Raw genomic sequence first — 14,418 nt, 5'->3', positions numbered from 1 at the left:
GTTAGTGGAAGAATGAGCAGAGAATGTTTGCAACACCTTATGAATGGTGATATTGATGTTGAAGACCGGTATAGCAGTGGAAGACAGAATGTTTTCGTAGCTACTTGAAACAGATGATGACAGTCACAGGATATCATTATCGAAAGCAACTGATGCGTTCGAGCCCAGCACTGAAACACAAATGGCCACAATACAGCAATAGACACATATAGGTAATTTTGCAGCAGGTCAGTGCTTGACCCCATGTTGCAAAACCTGTCAAAATACACATGGAAACATTGAAATGAGAAGTCCTATCCCTCCCAGCATATTCTCCATACATTGCTCTCTCTGACTACCACCTTTTTTGATCAGTCACATACAGTCTGGCTGACCAGTACTTCCGATCATATGAACAAGTGCAAAACTGAATTGATTTGTGGATCCCCACAAAGATGCCCAGTTCTTCCGCCATGGGATTCGTATGCTATCCAAAAGATGGGAGAATGTAGTGGCCAGCAATGGGCAATACTATGAATCATAATTTTTTGTAAGTTTTACACAATAATGCCCTGAACTTTGTGAAAAAACAGCGGAAACAAAGTTGTAGGCCCAGTATGATGTGTAAAAGTCTTTTTGTTGGGCCTGTTTGCAACTCAACAGGTGAACTTTATGGTGAGTAGCAATCATTCTTTTCCTAATACTGTTGTCCTAAGTAGTGGTGTACTTCATGGAGGTCAGTCAAGTTGATGTTTCCATTTTATGCACAATATTTCAACAACCAATGTAATCATCTTCTGCAGCTGCTGCGAGTTTTGCTGTTATGTGAACTCACTGGCTGGACTCCAATGAGACTGTGAACTATTGTTAGTTTCGGGCCACTGCTTATAGCTGATTGTGAACTGCCCACTATCCTCTATGATGTTCTTTTGTTTTTCCAGAGCCTGCACTGATGTTCGGTGAAATGCACGTTCTCTCAGCATCTCCCAGCTCTTATTGACAAGATATCAAGATGAATTAGTTGTACATATGTTCACCTAAATCAGACACCATATTAATGCACCTGCAGCCAAAAGAATTAAGCACTGTGCAAGTGTGGCAATAGTACAAGAGAGAATTTTTTACACATGACAAATGCTAGATGTCAATTCAAAAAATATTTTTCATCTCCATCTTTACATATTGGCTACACTCTCTACAGATTCTTGGGAATGGGATGACAATGTGACATACTAACAAATGGAATCAATGTATTTGATAACTTCATGTCACAAAGCGAAGTTCAAACACTTGCACAAAAAGCTAAGACAAGATGCAGGGACCCTTTCATTAATTAATCTCACTGATAAGCATCTGGATGAGGATACACTGGATGAGGATACAGCCTTTGCTAAAGGACTAAATTTTGCACCCATTCCAAAACTACTACCAATAGCAGATAACATAGCTCATTTCTATGATACTTTGATTCATTTTGTCATTTCTACTTTTTAACCCTTTTGTTTTGATTTATTTTTTTCTAGTTCTCAACACTTTTACAACAGCTTTTTTTTATCATTTTAAAGATTGAAGTTCTGAGATTATTCTTTAGTGTGAAGAGATACTATCTTCAGGTCTAAGTGATTTCAAAGTTCTTGCTGATTTACATGCAACGTCAATTAAACAATGGAAAGCCACAGGTTTAAGTAATTTCAAAGTCCTTGCTGAAATACACACCACATTGATTAAACAATGGAAAGCCCAAGATGGAATAACAACAATATGGAAAGGATAGACTGCTACTCACCATTTAGATAATGAGTTGACTAGCAGACAGGCACACTCCACTCCACTCACACATGGCTTCATTGTGCAATGCACCTACAAGTCCTTTCCTCTTCTCTAGTTCTCTCATCTCTCCTCTACACCCCTCTGCCTCCTCCAGTCACAGCCTCCCAATGCTGCACTTAGCAGTCCTACCCTATCCTCACTACATCCTTTCATATTTCCACAGGCAGCACTAGCATCTTCGCAACCCCTACCCTAGTATCTCTACCCCTCCTCACCTCGTACCTCTTCCATACCCCCACTATCCAGAGCAGCTGGATTGTTGCTCAGGCAGAGTGACATTTGGGCCTCAGTGCACAGAAACAGTTGCCATGTGTGTGTGAGTCGTCGTGGGAATACGTGAGAATTCTATTTCTGAAGAAGGATGTTGTCTGAAAGTTGATATATTTCTAATATTCCTTTTCTTGTGCCTTTCTTGACTCAATGCCTCCACATCTACATGGCTACTCTGCAATTCACACTTATGTGCCTCGCAGAGGGTTCATCGAACCATTTTCATACTGCTTCTGTACCATTCCACTCTCGAATGGCACGTGGGAAAAAGGAACACCTAAATCTTTCATTTTAGCTCTGATTTCTCTTATTTTATTATGATATCATTTCTCCCTAAGTAGGTGGGTGTCAACAAAATATTTTCGCATTCGGAAGAGAAAGTTGGTGATTGAAATTTTGTAAATAGATCTCGCCATAAAGAAAACTGCTTTTGGTTCAATGACTGCCACCCCAACTCGCATATCATATCAGTGACACTCTCACCCCTATTGCATGATAACACAAAACGGGCTACCCTTCTTTGCACTTTTTCGATGTCCTCTGTCAATCCTACCTGGTAAGGATGCCACACTGTGCAGCAATATTCCAGCAGAGGACGGACAAGTGTAATGTAGGCTGTTTCTTTTGTGGGTTTGTCGCATCTTCTACGTGTTCTGCCAACAAAGCACAGTCTTTGTTTCGCCTTCCCCACAATATTGTCTATGTGGTCTTTCCAATTTAAGTTGCTCGTAATTGTAATTCCTGGGTATTTAGTCGAATTGACAGCCCTTAGATTTGTGCGATTTATCATATACCCAAAATTTATCAGATTTCCTTTAGTACCGGTGTGGATGGCCTCACACTTTTCTTTGTTTAGTGCCAATTGCCACTTTTCACACCATACAGAAATTCTCTCTAGATCATATAGTAATTGGAATTGATCGTCTGATGATTTTACTAGATGGTAAATTACAGCATCATCCATAAACAGTCTAAGAGGGCTGCTCAGATCACCACCTAGATCATTTATATAAATCAGGAACAGCAGAGGGCCTATGGCACTACCTTGCAGAATGACAGATCTCACTTCTGTTCTACTCAATGATTTGCCGCCTATCACTACAAACTGTGACCTCTCTGAGAGGAAATCATGAATCCAGTCACACAACTGAGATGATACTCCATATGCACGCAATTTGATTAAGAGTCTCTTGTGAGGAACGGTATCAAAAGCCTTCTGGAAATCTAGGGATATGGAATCGATCTGAGATCCCTTGTCGACAGCACTCATTGCTTCGTGGGAATAAACAGCTAGCTGCGTTGTAGAAGAACGATATTTTCTGAATCTGTGTTGGTTATGTATCAATAATTCATTTTCTTCAAGGTGATTCATAATTTTCGACTACAGTATATGCTCCAAAATCCTACTGCAAAACCGAGCGAGGTGGCACAGTGGTTAGACACTGGACTCGCATTCGGAAGGACGATGGTTCAATCCCGCGTCCGGCCATCCTGATTTAGGTTTTCCGTGATTTCCCTAAGTCGCTCCAGGCAAATGCCGGGATGGTTCCTTTCAAAGGGCACGGCCGACTTCCTCCCCCGTCCTTCCCTAAACCGATGAGACCGATGACCTCGCTGTTTGGTCTCCTTCCCCGACCAACCAACCTACTGCAAATTGAGGTCAGTGATATGTGTCTGTAATTCAATAGGTTACTCCTATTTCCTTTCTTGAATATTGGTGTGACCTGTGCTACTTTCCAGTCTTTAGGAACAGACCTTTCGTCAAGTGAGTGGTTTGATATGATTGCTAAGAAAGGCACTATTGTTTCTGCGTACTGTGAAAGTAACCTGATTGGTATACCATCTGGACCGAAAGACTTGTCTTTCTTAAGTGATTTGAGTTGCTTTGCAACACCTAAGATATCTATTTTTATGTCACTCATGCTAACAGCTGTTGTGGTTTTGAATTCTGGAATATTTACTTCATCTTCTTTCATGAAAGAATTACGGAAAACTGTATTTAGTAACTCCGCTTTAGTGGCACCATCATCGGTAACATTTCCATCGCTATCATGCAGTGACGATATTGACTGTTTTTTGCCACTGGTGTACTTTACATATGGCCAGAATCTCTTTGGGTTTTCTACCATATTTTGAGACAATGTTTCATTGTGGAAACTATTAAAAGCATCTTGCATTGACGTCCGCACTAAATTTCAAGCTTCTGTGAAACTTAACCAGTCTTGGGGATTTTGCGTTCTTCTAAATTTGGCATGCTTTTTTTGTTGCTTCTGCAACAGTGTTTCTGATGTGTTTTGTGTACCGTGGTGGATCAGTCCCATCTCTTATTACTTATGTGGTGTGAATCTATCTATTGCTGTCGATACTGTATCTTTGAATTTGAGCCATATCTGGTCTACACTTATATAATTAGCTTGGAATGAATGGAGACTCTTTCTTAGGAAGGCAGCAAGCGAATTTTTATCTGCTGTTTTAAATAGATATATTTTGCATTTATTTTTAGTGGTTCTGGTTGATATGGTTTTGAGCCTTGCTACGATGACCTTGTGTTCACTAATCCCTGTATCCGTCATGAAGCTCTCTATTAGATTAGGATTATTTGTGGTTATGAGGTCAAGTGTGTTTTCGCAACCATATACGATTCGTGTGGGCTCATGAACTAATTGTTCAAAGTAATTCTCAGAGAAAGCATATAGTACAATTTCAGAAGATGTTTTCTGTCTACCACCGGCTTTGAACATGTATTTTCGCCAACAAATCAAGGGTAGATTGAAGTCTGCACCAATTATAACTGTATGAGTGGGATACTTATTTGTAATGAGATTCAAGTTTTCTTTGAACCGTTCAGCTATTATATCATCTGAGTCAGGGGGTCGGTAGAAGGAGCCAATTATTATTTTGGTACGGCTGTTGAGTATAACCTCTACCCATCGTAATTCGCAGGAACTATCTATTTCAACTTCACTACAAGATAAACTACTACCAACAGACACAAACACACCACCACCTACTTTGTTTAATCTATCCTTTCTGAACACGGTTTGCGCCTCTGTAAAAATTTCGGCAGAATTTATCTTCGGCTTTAGCCAACTTTCTGTTCCTATAACGATTCCAGCTTCAGTGCTTTCTATCAGCTCTTGAAGCTCTGGTACTTTTCTAACACAGCTACAACAATTTGCAACTACAATACCGACTGTTTCTTGGTTGATTCTTGTTGTTTCTTTGCCCTGTACCCATTGAGACTGGAGCCCTTTTTGATCTTTCCCGAGACTGTCTAACCTAAAAAACTGCCCAGTCCGCACCACACAGCCCCTGCTAACCGTATAGCCACCTCCTGTGTGTAGTGGACACCTGACCTATTTAGCGGAACCCAAATGTTGTGAGTAGCAATCTGTCCTTTCCATATTGTTGCCACATTGGTTATTGTCATCAGAAGTTAGTTTTCCTCATGCATTTCTCAATGTCTCTGAGACTATTGATTTCTTAATGGTATTTTAGCTTCCAGATATCATTTCCCCTGTATACTCTGTATGTGTGAACAGCTTTTGTTACTTTTCTTTAGCTATACTATTTCTATATGTCTGTGTGCTTGAGGAACAACTATTCTTGACTTACAAAGTCTTAAAGTGCCTTGTTATTTGAGTTTGTAATTTATTTCCAGTGAATGCCATTTAGCATCACTAATAATTAATTACCAATTATAGCATTAAAATCGTTCCTTGTTAGCATACAGACTTTTTAATCTGTCTCTCTTATAAACTTCTGAAGATATTTTCTAAAATTGTTCTCTCTCTCTCTCTCTCTCTCCTTTTCACCCTTTTTCTGATATATACACATCAATAATGGTAAGTTACCTTCTGTCACTTATGTATCTTGTCACTTATGCATCTTCCTGGCCATCCAAAATACAAAACCACTCATCTAATTCAGGTTCATTGGCAACATCTGTTTACTTTGGAATTAGGATCAAGAGATCCTATACTTATTCTTCAAATACTCTGCATGTACCCTCCAATCCATTTTACTTAGCTCTCTTCTCATCAGTGAACTAGCTTCCAGGATATTGACATATACTTGCCTGATGGCTTTATGGATCCTCTTTCCATATTACATCAACCAGTCACCAATAATACATCCACTATCATATCTTCAGTACTTCAAATACTAAAATAGCCAGCCACTACAGTTTTGCTACATGCAGACATCACATCTTGAACAGTAAGCTGTTCCTGTCGGAACATGCTGAAGGTGTTGCCAGTGTCTTGACAGAAAGATACTTAGCTTCTAAATCTGGTTCACAAACATAAATCCCATACAATATCTCTCCTTGCTCCTGATACTCCACTGAGTAATCAGTCATAAAGGGCACCCTCATTTTTTACAGTATCACCCAGGGTGGGGACAGCTGAACAGTATCCTGTGTCAGACCTTAAAGTTACATTTCATCATGCTCTCAAATGACAAATACCCCTCCAAAGCCATTTTTGCTATGTTCTGGTATACCTGTGTCCCAGGTGTAACTGCCTTGAAGCAACTACCACAACGCAGGTCCTCATTAGATGCGTTCGTCTGTTGCTTTGATTTTGTTTTAGACAAATAGACCAGTCTTGTTTTTAATGTTGCATTTTACTCTGTTAATGCTGAATACAGCAACCCTTTTTTCATATCATCAGACATTATTTTATTCCACAAGTAAGTAAAACTTGTGCATTAGCAGTAGGTACTTAGTTCTAGATAGACTATGAGGGCATTCCAGTTTTTTCCGGTAGTAAACTTTTAGTTTTAGGGTGTATTTTGGTTCAATTGTTAATTCATCCTGATCCACATTTCTGTCAATTATTCTCCACTGGTTGTCAGCACTGCTCTGTCATATCTGTCTTTCCCTTCTGTTTCCTTCTAAAATTCACAAATTTTACTTAGTGCTCTCTGGGTACCAACTAAAAATGCTGATGATCTAAAGTATCTATGTCTTCTGTTAGTATTTCATTAAACACAAAATGGTAGTAAGGTAATAAGTCAAGCATTGTGATTGCTGAATAATCTGTTCATGTCAGTTGAAAATGTTAGTGAAATATTATGCTGATGATCTTCATTGAGCTTGGGTCTGCAGCTATGACAAATTGTTTAAAGGATTTTATGCTGCTTGCAGCTACAGGCTGCAAATAATTCAGACAAGTATTATGTTAGATGATTAAATTAATCAAAACATAGCCAGAAAAATGTAGTCTGTGGTTTCTCAATTTCTGTATATGGAAGGAATGAGAAGAATATTTAATAACTATATTGAAAAGTTTACCCAGTAAGTAATTCTCTGTGATTTGCAGAATGTAATGGCTCTGAGCACCATGGGACTTAACTTCTGAGGTCATCAGTTCAGAATGTAGTGTAAACACAAATAAGATATATAAATAAACTTAAAACTAAAAAATACATTATTTTGCAGATAAAATTGCAAATAAGTTCTCAAAGGTGAACATAAAAAGTAAAACATTTTTGAAATTTTATATATTGTGTCTCATAAACATCTTGAAGGGTTTTTACAGACAACATCAGAGTTTGAAATCAGTTTTATTAATTTTGTTTTAAACAAGTAACTTGGCATTAAAGTTGTGTTAATAAATACACAGGAAAGAAAATAATATACTGAATGTCATCTCTTTTCCTCTAGATACAAAGAAGAGATCCTGCAAACACAGTTAAAACTACTTGAGGAGGGTCGTGCAAGCCGTCACCTGCTAGCTCGAATTTTGTCTCTGTGGAAGGATTTACGCACCTTGCGTCAGTTACAAGGTTACAGCTGCACACCGCTACAGCTGCGAATCATGTGCCAGCCACCTGGTGACAGAGAAAAGGAGCAGAGGGAGTGGGAGCATAGGCTGCACATTTGGACTAAGGAGCTGTTATCTGAAAAACTGAAAAGCCAGGGTCAGAGTGGCAACACCCAGCGGAAAATGGTAAGAATATTGCATTCAGTGTTTCTTCTTTTGTTCGAGATTTAGGACAATTATAATTTTTAAAATGAATGTGTGGAATAGATAAAGTCCGTATTATTTAATTTCAAAAAGAAATGGACACCTTTAAATCAGTTTTTGTGGTTAGTGTATTTTGATTAAAACTCATTCATGATGACAATTAACCAGAACTTTTTTTAAATTTTGCATGTCCACAAACCATGAACTTTTTTCCAGTGGCTCAATACTGAGCTGCATCACCAAATGTTTATCTAGTGAGGTGATGAAGTGATAAAGACACAGCAATTGTACTTAAGAGGATGGTAATTTGACTCCCCATCTGAACACATATATTTAGGTTTTCTGTGGTTTCCATAAATTGCTTATGGCAAATTCTGGGATAATTGCTTTGAAAAGGACATGGCCAGTTTTTTTCCCATTCCTTCCCAATCCAAGCTTGAGCTCCATCTCTAGTGATCCATCATCAATAGAACATTTAATTCTTAATCTTCCGTTCTCCCTATAGATTTTCAAAGATGTATTGGAATGGAGAAGACCTGATCACAGTAACAGCAGATGTCATCTTCATCCTTCAGACTCCATGTTCAAGGTTGCTCTTTATTGTCTCCACATGTACTCATAGCCAACTGAGCATTCTTTTAAGTCTTCTGTGCAGATTTGAGCCAGTAGACTTATCCTCTTGGAATGGATATCAACTTGGAACTTTTCCACTAAGCTTTTATGAAAGTCTTGCTCAATTTTAATCATTGTGGTATGTCAAGAGTGTCTCCTGCTCCATTTGTGACATGCCTTTCATTAATGGTGTTCTATAATTTCTTGCTGTATTCAGTAACTGCTCATTTCATAACTGGAGCAGAAGCGGCTATTGTTTAATTCAGTTTAACCGTAGGTGTGATCCCCATGCAAACAGTTATTATTCAGCTATACTCAATAGGGTGTGAAGGAGATTGGTTTAAAATGTATGGAAGTAAGTGGTAAAATGATCTTTAAAGCAGTGGTCTGGGTGAATTTATGAGATACTCAGATTTTAGGCTGAAATTGTGAGGAGAAGTAAAACATTTCAAGGCCTGTAGAGCAATCATCTTTCATCTTTCTCTTGAATGATTACAGTGGAGCAATAAGTGTAGTGTATCATCAGGCTATCTACATTTACATTACTACTCTTCAATTCACTCTTAAATACTTGGCAGAGAATTCATCAAACCACTTCCACGTCATTTCTCTGCCATTCCACTCTTGACTATCACATGGGCAAAATGAATGTCTAGATCTTCCTTTGCATACAATGATCATTTCTCCCTATATCAGTGGGAGTCAACAAAATATTTTCACGTTTGGTAATGAAAGTTGGTGATTGAAATTTTCGTGAAAAGATCTCGCAGCAACAAAAAAGGGTTTTATTTAATGACTGGCACCTCAGCTTATGTATCATATCCATGACACTCTCTCCCCTTTTTCATGATAGTACAAAATGAAGGGGAAGGGGAAGGATCTCATAATGCACAGCAGTACTCCAGAAGAGGTCAGACAGACATAGTGTAGGCAGTTTCTGTAGTCCAGAATGAGATTTTCACTCTGCAGCGGAGTGTGCGCTGAAATGAAACTTCCTGGCAGATTAAAACTGTGTGCCCAACCGAGACTCGAACTCGGGACCTTTGCCTTGCGCGGGCAAGTGCTCTACCAACTGAGCTACTGAAGCACGACTGACGCCCGGTACCCACAGCTTTACTCCTGCCAGTATCTCGTCTCCTACCTTCCAAACTTTACAGAAGTTCTCCTGCGAACCTAGCAGAACTAAGGCAAAGGTCCCGAGTTCGAGTCTCGGTCAGGCACACAGTTTTAATCTGCCAGGAAGTTTCAGTTTCTGTAGTACCTGCCAATGAAACAGAGTCTTTGGTTCAGTTCCTGGACAACATTTTCTGTTCCAATCTAAGTTGTTCATAATTGCAATACCTAAGTATTTACTTGAATTGATATGATTTAAATTCTTGTGATTCGTCATGTAACTGAAAATTTGTACCCATTTGGAGGACTTCACACTTTTAATTTTTAGGGCCAATTGTTACTTTTTATACCATACAGATATCTTGTCTAAATCATTTTTCATTTGGTTTTGATCTTCTGATGACTTTAACTAGATGGTTTATGACAGCATCACCTACAAAAACATCCAAGAGTGCTGCTCATGTTGTCTCATAAATTATTTGTATAGATTAGGAAGAGCAGTGGGCCTGTAACACTTCCTTGGGGAACACCAGATATCATTTCTGTTTTACTCTATGACTTTCCACAAGTTACTACAAACTGTGAACTATCAAACTGGAAATGATGAATTCAGTCACTTAACTGTGACTGTACTACACAGGCACACAATTTGATTAGAAGTCACTTGTGAGGAACAGCATCAAAAGTCTTCTGGAAATCTAGCAGTATGGAGTCAATTTGAGATATCTGTTAATAGAACTCATTACTTCATGTATAAATAGAACTCATTACTTCATATGAATAATGAGCCAGTTGTGTTTCACAAGGATGATATTTTCTGAGTCCATGCTGACTGTGTGCAGTCGAGTGTTTTCTTCACAGCATTTCATAATATTCAAACATAGTATGTATTTCACAGTCTTAATTCAAATTTATGTCAGCGGTACAGGTCTGCGATTCGTTGGATTACTTCTGTTTGTTATCTTGTCTGTTGATGTTACCTGTGCAGTTTTCCAATACTTAGTTATAGATCCTCCATTAAGCAAGTGATTGTGTATGATTGTAAAATATGGAGCTGTTACATCAACATATTCTGAAAGGAACCTAAGTGCTATGCTATATGGATCAGAAGACTTGCCTTTGTTAAGTGACTTAAGCTGCTTCGCTATACCAAAGGTATCTTCAAAGTTATTTGTGTTGGCAGCTGTTCTTGATACGAATTGTAGAATATTTACTTTATCTTTTTTGGTGAAGGGATTTTGGAAAACTGTGCTTAGTAACCCCACTTTGTTGACTATCAAAAAGGCTTTATTGCTATCACAAAGTTAAGGTATTGATTGTGTCTTGCAGGTAGTGTGCTTCACGTACAACCTGAATCTCTTTTGATTTTCTGCCAGATTTCAAGACAGAGTTTCATTGTGGATATTGTTAACAGCATCCCACACTAAAGACTGCACTAAGTTTGGAGCTTCTGCAAACATCACAGACCTTGGAGATTTTACGATCTTTTAAATCTGGGGTGGTTTCTTTGTTGCTTTTGCAAAGGTGTCCTGACCTGTTTCATGTAGAATGTGGGCTCTGTTCTGTCCCTTATAAATTTATGTGGTAAGAATCTCTCAACTGCCATCAGTACTAATTCTTTGACTCTAAGCCACATTTGGTCTCTGCTTACTTAGTTAATTTGGAAGGAATGGAAACTGTCTTTCTGGAAGGCATCGAGTGAATTATTCTGAATTATTGCACAGTACCTATTATTATTATTATTATTACTTTCTATGTCACAGTGGTTTCGAGCCTACAAATGCATGATTTCTTTTGTCATTATTATGATCATCATAACCATTATTTCAACACTTCCCTGCTTTAGCACCATATGCTTCCTTAGACCTTTGGATGACAGAAGTCACTCAGTGGTTAAAGTAAGAGTGAGGTTTAAATCCCTGACAGACATTTAGATAGGTTTTCCGAGGTTCCATAAATTGATTGAAGTAAAAATTGAATGGTTCCTTTGAGAAAAAGATGATGACTGATTTCCTTCCCCAACCTTGTCCTATATGAGCTTGCATTCCATTTTGAATGACCTCATTGTTAGTGGAACATTAAACCTTAATCTTACTTCCTTTTCATCTTGGATCATGGAATTAGCAGAGTCATAAAAACTGAAAATATGTATTAATGATATCTTATGATCTTTCTTAGGTTGTCCACATGGACATCTGATAACAGTTTTCAGGTTGTATACAGTTTTGGCAACAATCAGAGGTGCTGTTTACAGGATATGTCCATGTCAGTACAACTAGTGTTCAGTTTTTTTTTTTGTCTGTAGTGTGAGCTGGTATGCGTCTACTGCATACTGGTATTCATCACAAGATGAAGTAGATAAATGCTGATTACCCAAAGCAGCATATGTGTTAACATAGAACAGAAGTGTTTTGATTTGCCATCATGATGACCAGATTGTAGAGCATGGCCTAAGTGTGTTCCACAGCAAGTCTTGTGTGATGTGGTCTATGATTGAAATGAACATCTGTTGTGTCTCCAAACACAATAAAAGACACGGTCATAAAAAAAAAAAAAAACAAATAACTATTTATTATGTTATGGCATGACAGCGTGATAATTCAGTTTAAGCACATGTACAAGCCCAGTGGTACGTACAGACTTCTTGACGCACACAGGCTGCAAGCCAGAGCCAGTGCATGGGAATATAAAGAGCGTTGGCTGCTGGCTACTGGTTACTGGCTACTGACTACTGGCTACTGGTTGCTGCAGGTGATTGAGGCACCAGACCATGATCTGTGCCCTCTGGTTGGTGCCTAGAGTAGCCTTACAGTATGCTACTCAAGCTGCGTGGTGCACACTGCAGTAGGAGTGGTGAAGGTTACTACACATCTCCTTCCTTGGGGGAAGAGCAATGAGATGCCAATTTCTCTGTGACATGCGGGCGGGTGACTCATTCATAGTACAGTTCCTTGTCCATGTGACAGCAGTAGAGGGAATGCAGTCCTGTGGCTGCCTCCCCTCCAGGAAATGCCAACAGATGGAACTGGAACCCTAGAGGCAGGGCCTGGGCAATGTAACAGTTGTCACTAGGTGCCATAAGCTGGGTAGCTGTGATGTATATCTACCTCTACAATGATACTCTGCAAATCACATTGAAGTTCCTGGCAGAGGGCTGCTTATCAAACCACCTTCACAATAATTTTCAATTATTCCAATCTCATTCAGGGCACCTGTATCTTTCCATGCAAGCTCTGATTTCCCTTATTTTATTATGGTAGTTGTTTCTCCCTATGTAGGTCAACATCAACAAAATATTTATGCGTTCAGAGGAGAAGACTGGTGACTGAAATTTTCTGAGAAGATTCTGCCGCAATGAAAAACACCTTTGTTTTAATGATGTCCACCCCAAATCATACATCATTTCAGTGACACTCTCTCCCCTATTTCGTGATAATACTAAACATGCTGCTCCTCTTTGAACTTTCACAATCTACTGTCAGTCCTACCTGGTAAGGATCCCACACCACACAGCAGTGTTCTAAAGAGGACAGTCGAGTGTAGTGTAGGCAGTCTCTTTGATAGAACTGTTACATTTTCTAAGTGTCCTGCCAATAAAACACAGTATTTGATTAGCCTTTCCCATGACATTTTCCGTGTGTTCCTTCCAGTGTAGTTGTTAAAATTATTTAATTGGCTAGATAAAAAATCTACTCAGCAAGCAGCAGTAGAACACACATAAAAGACTGTTGTGATTGGCAAGCTTTTGGAGCCAGTGGCTCCTTCTTCAGGCAGAAGATTGAAGGGGAAGAAAGAAGGATGAAGAAAAAGGACTGGAGAGGTCGAGGGAAAAGGGTAGATTTCAGGAAAGTCACCCAGAACCATGGGTCAGGAGAGATTACCGTATGGGATGAGAAGGAAAGACATTGTTGAGGACTGTATTGGATGAGATTTGAAAATTTAGTTGTTCATAATTGTAATTCCTAAGTATTTAGTTGAATTTATGGCCTTTAGATTTGACTGATTTATCCTGTAACTGAAGTTTCACAGATTCCTTTTGGCACTCATATGGATGTCCTACCACATTGCATTATTTAGGATCAGTTGCCAATTTTCACACCATACAGTTATCTTTTCTAAATTGTTTTGCATTTTTTTATCTTCTGATGACTTTACTATTCAATAAATGACAGTGTCATCTGCAAACAACCTAACACGGCTGCTCGGATTGTCTCCTAAATCCTTCATATAGGTAAGGAACAGCAAAGGGCCTATAACACTACCTTGGGGAACACCAGAAATCACCTCTGTTTTACTTGATGACTTTCCACCAGTTACTATTAACTGTGACCTCTCTGACAGGAAATCATGAATTCAGTCTCCTATCTGAGACAATACTCCACAAACACGCAATTTCACTACAAGCCGCTTGTGTGGTAGAGTGTCAAAAGCCATCTAAAAATCTAGAAATATACAATCAATTTGAAATCCCTTGTCAATAGCACTCAACACTACATGTGAGTAAAGAGGTAGTTGTGTTTCACATGAATGATGTTTTCTAAATCCGTGTTGACTGTGTGTCAATAGACCATTTTCTTCATGGTAATTCATAATGTTTGAATACAAATTGCCATTAATGATATGGACCTGTAATTTAGTGGAT

The 14,418-nt window shown here is 38.8% G+C and overlaps 1 protein-coding gene across 1 annotated transcript in view; it reads left to right on the top strand.

Moving 5' to 3' along the window:
- The window catches only part of LOC124788398 (coiled-coil and C2 domain-containing protein 2A), a 348,192-nt gene that overhangs the window by 57,993 nt on the left and 275,781 nt on the right, over window positions 1-14,418 (top strand). The window contains exon 6 of the mRNA XM_047255664.1: window positions 7,748-8,033. Coding sequence (XP_047111620.1) covers window positions 7,748-8,033 — 286 coding nt within the window. The remainder of the gene's footprint in view (window positions 1-7,747; window positions 8,034-14,418) is intronic.

Source organism: Schistocerca piceifrons, chromosome 3 (assembly GCF_021461385.2).
Source record: "Schistocerca piceifrons isolate TAMUIC-IGC-003096 chromosome 3, iqSchPice1.1, whole genome shotgun sequence".
NCBI lineage: Eukaryota > Metazoa > Arthropoda > Insecta > Orthoptera > Acrididae > Schistocerca > Schistocerca piceifrons.
Note: the sequence above shows the minus strand (reverse complement) of the source record. Positions and strands in the feature narration are given on the sequence as shown.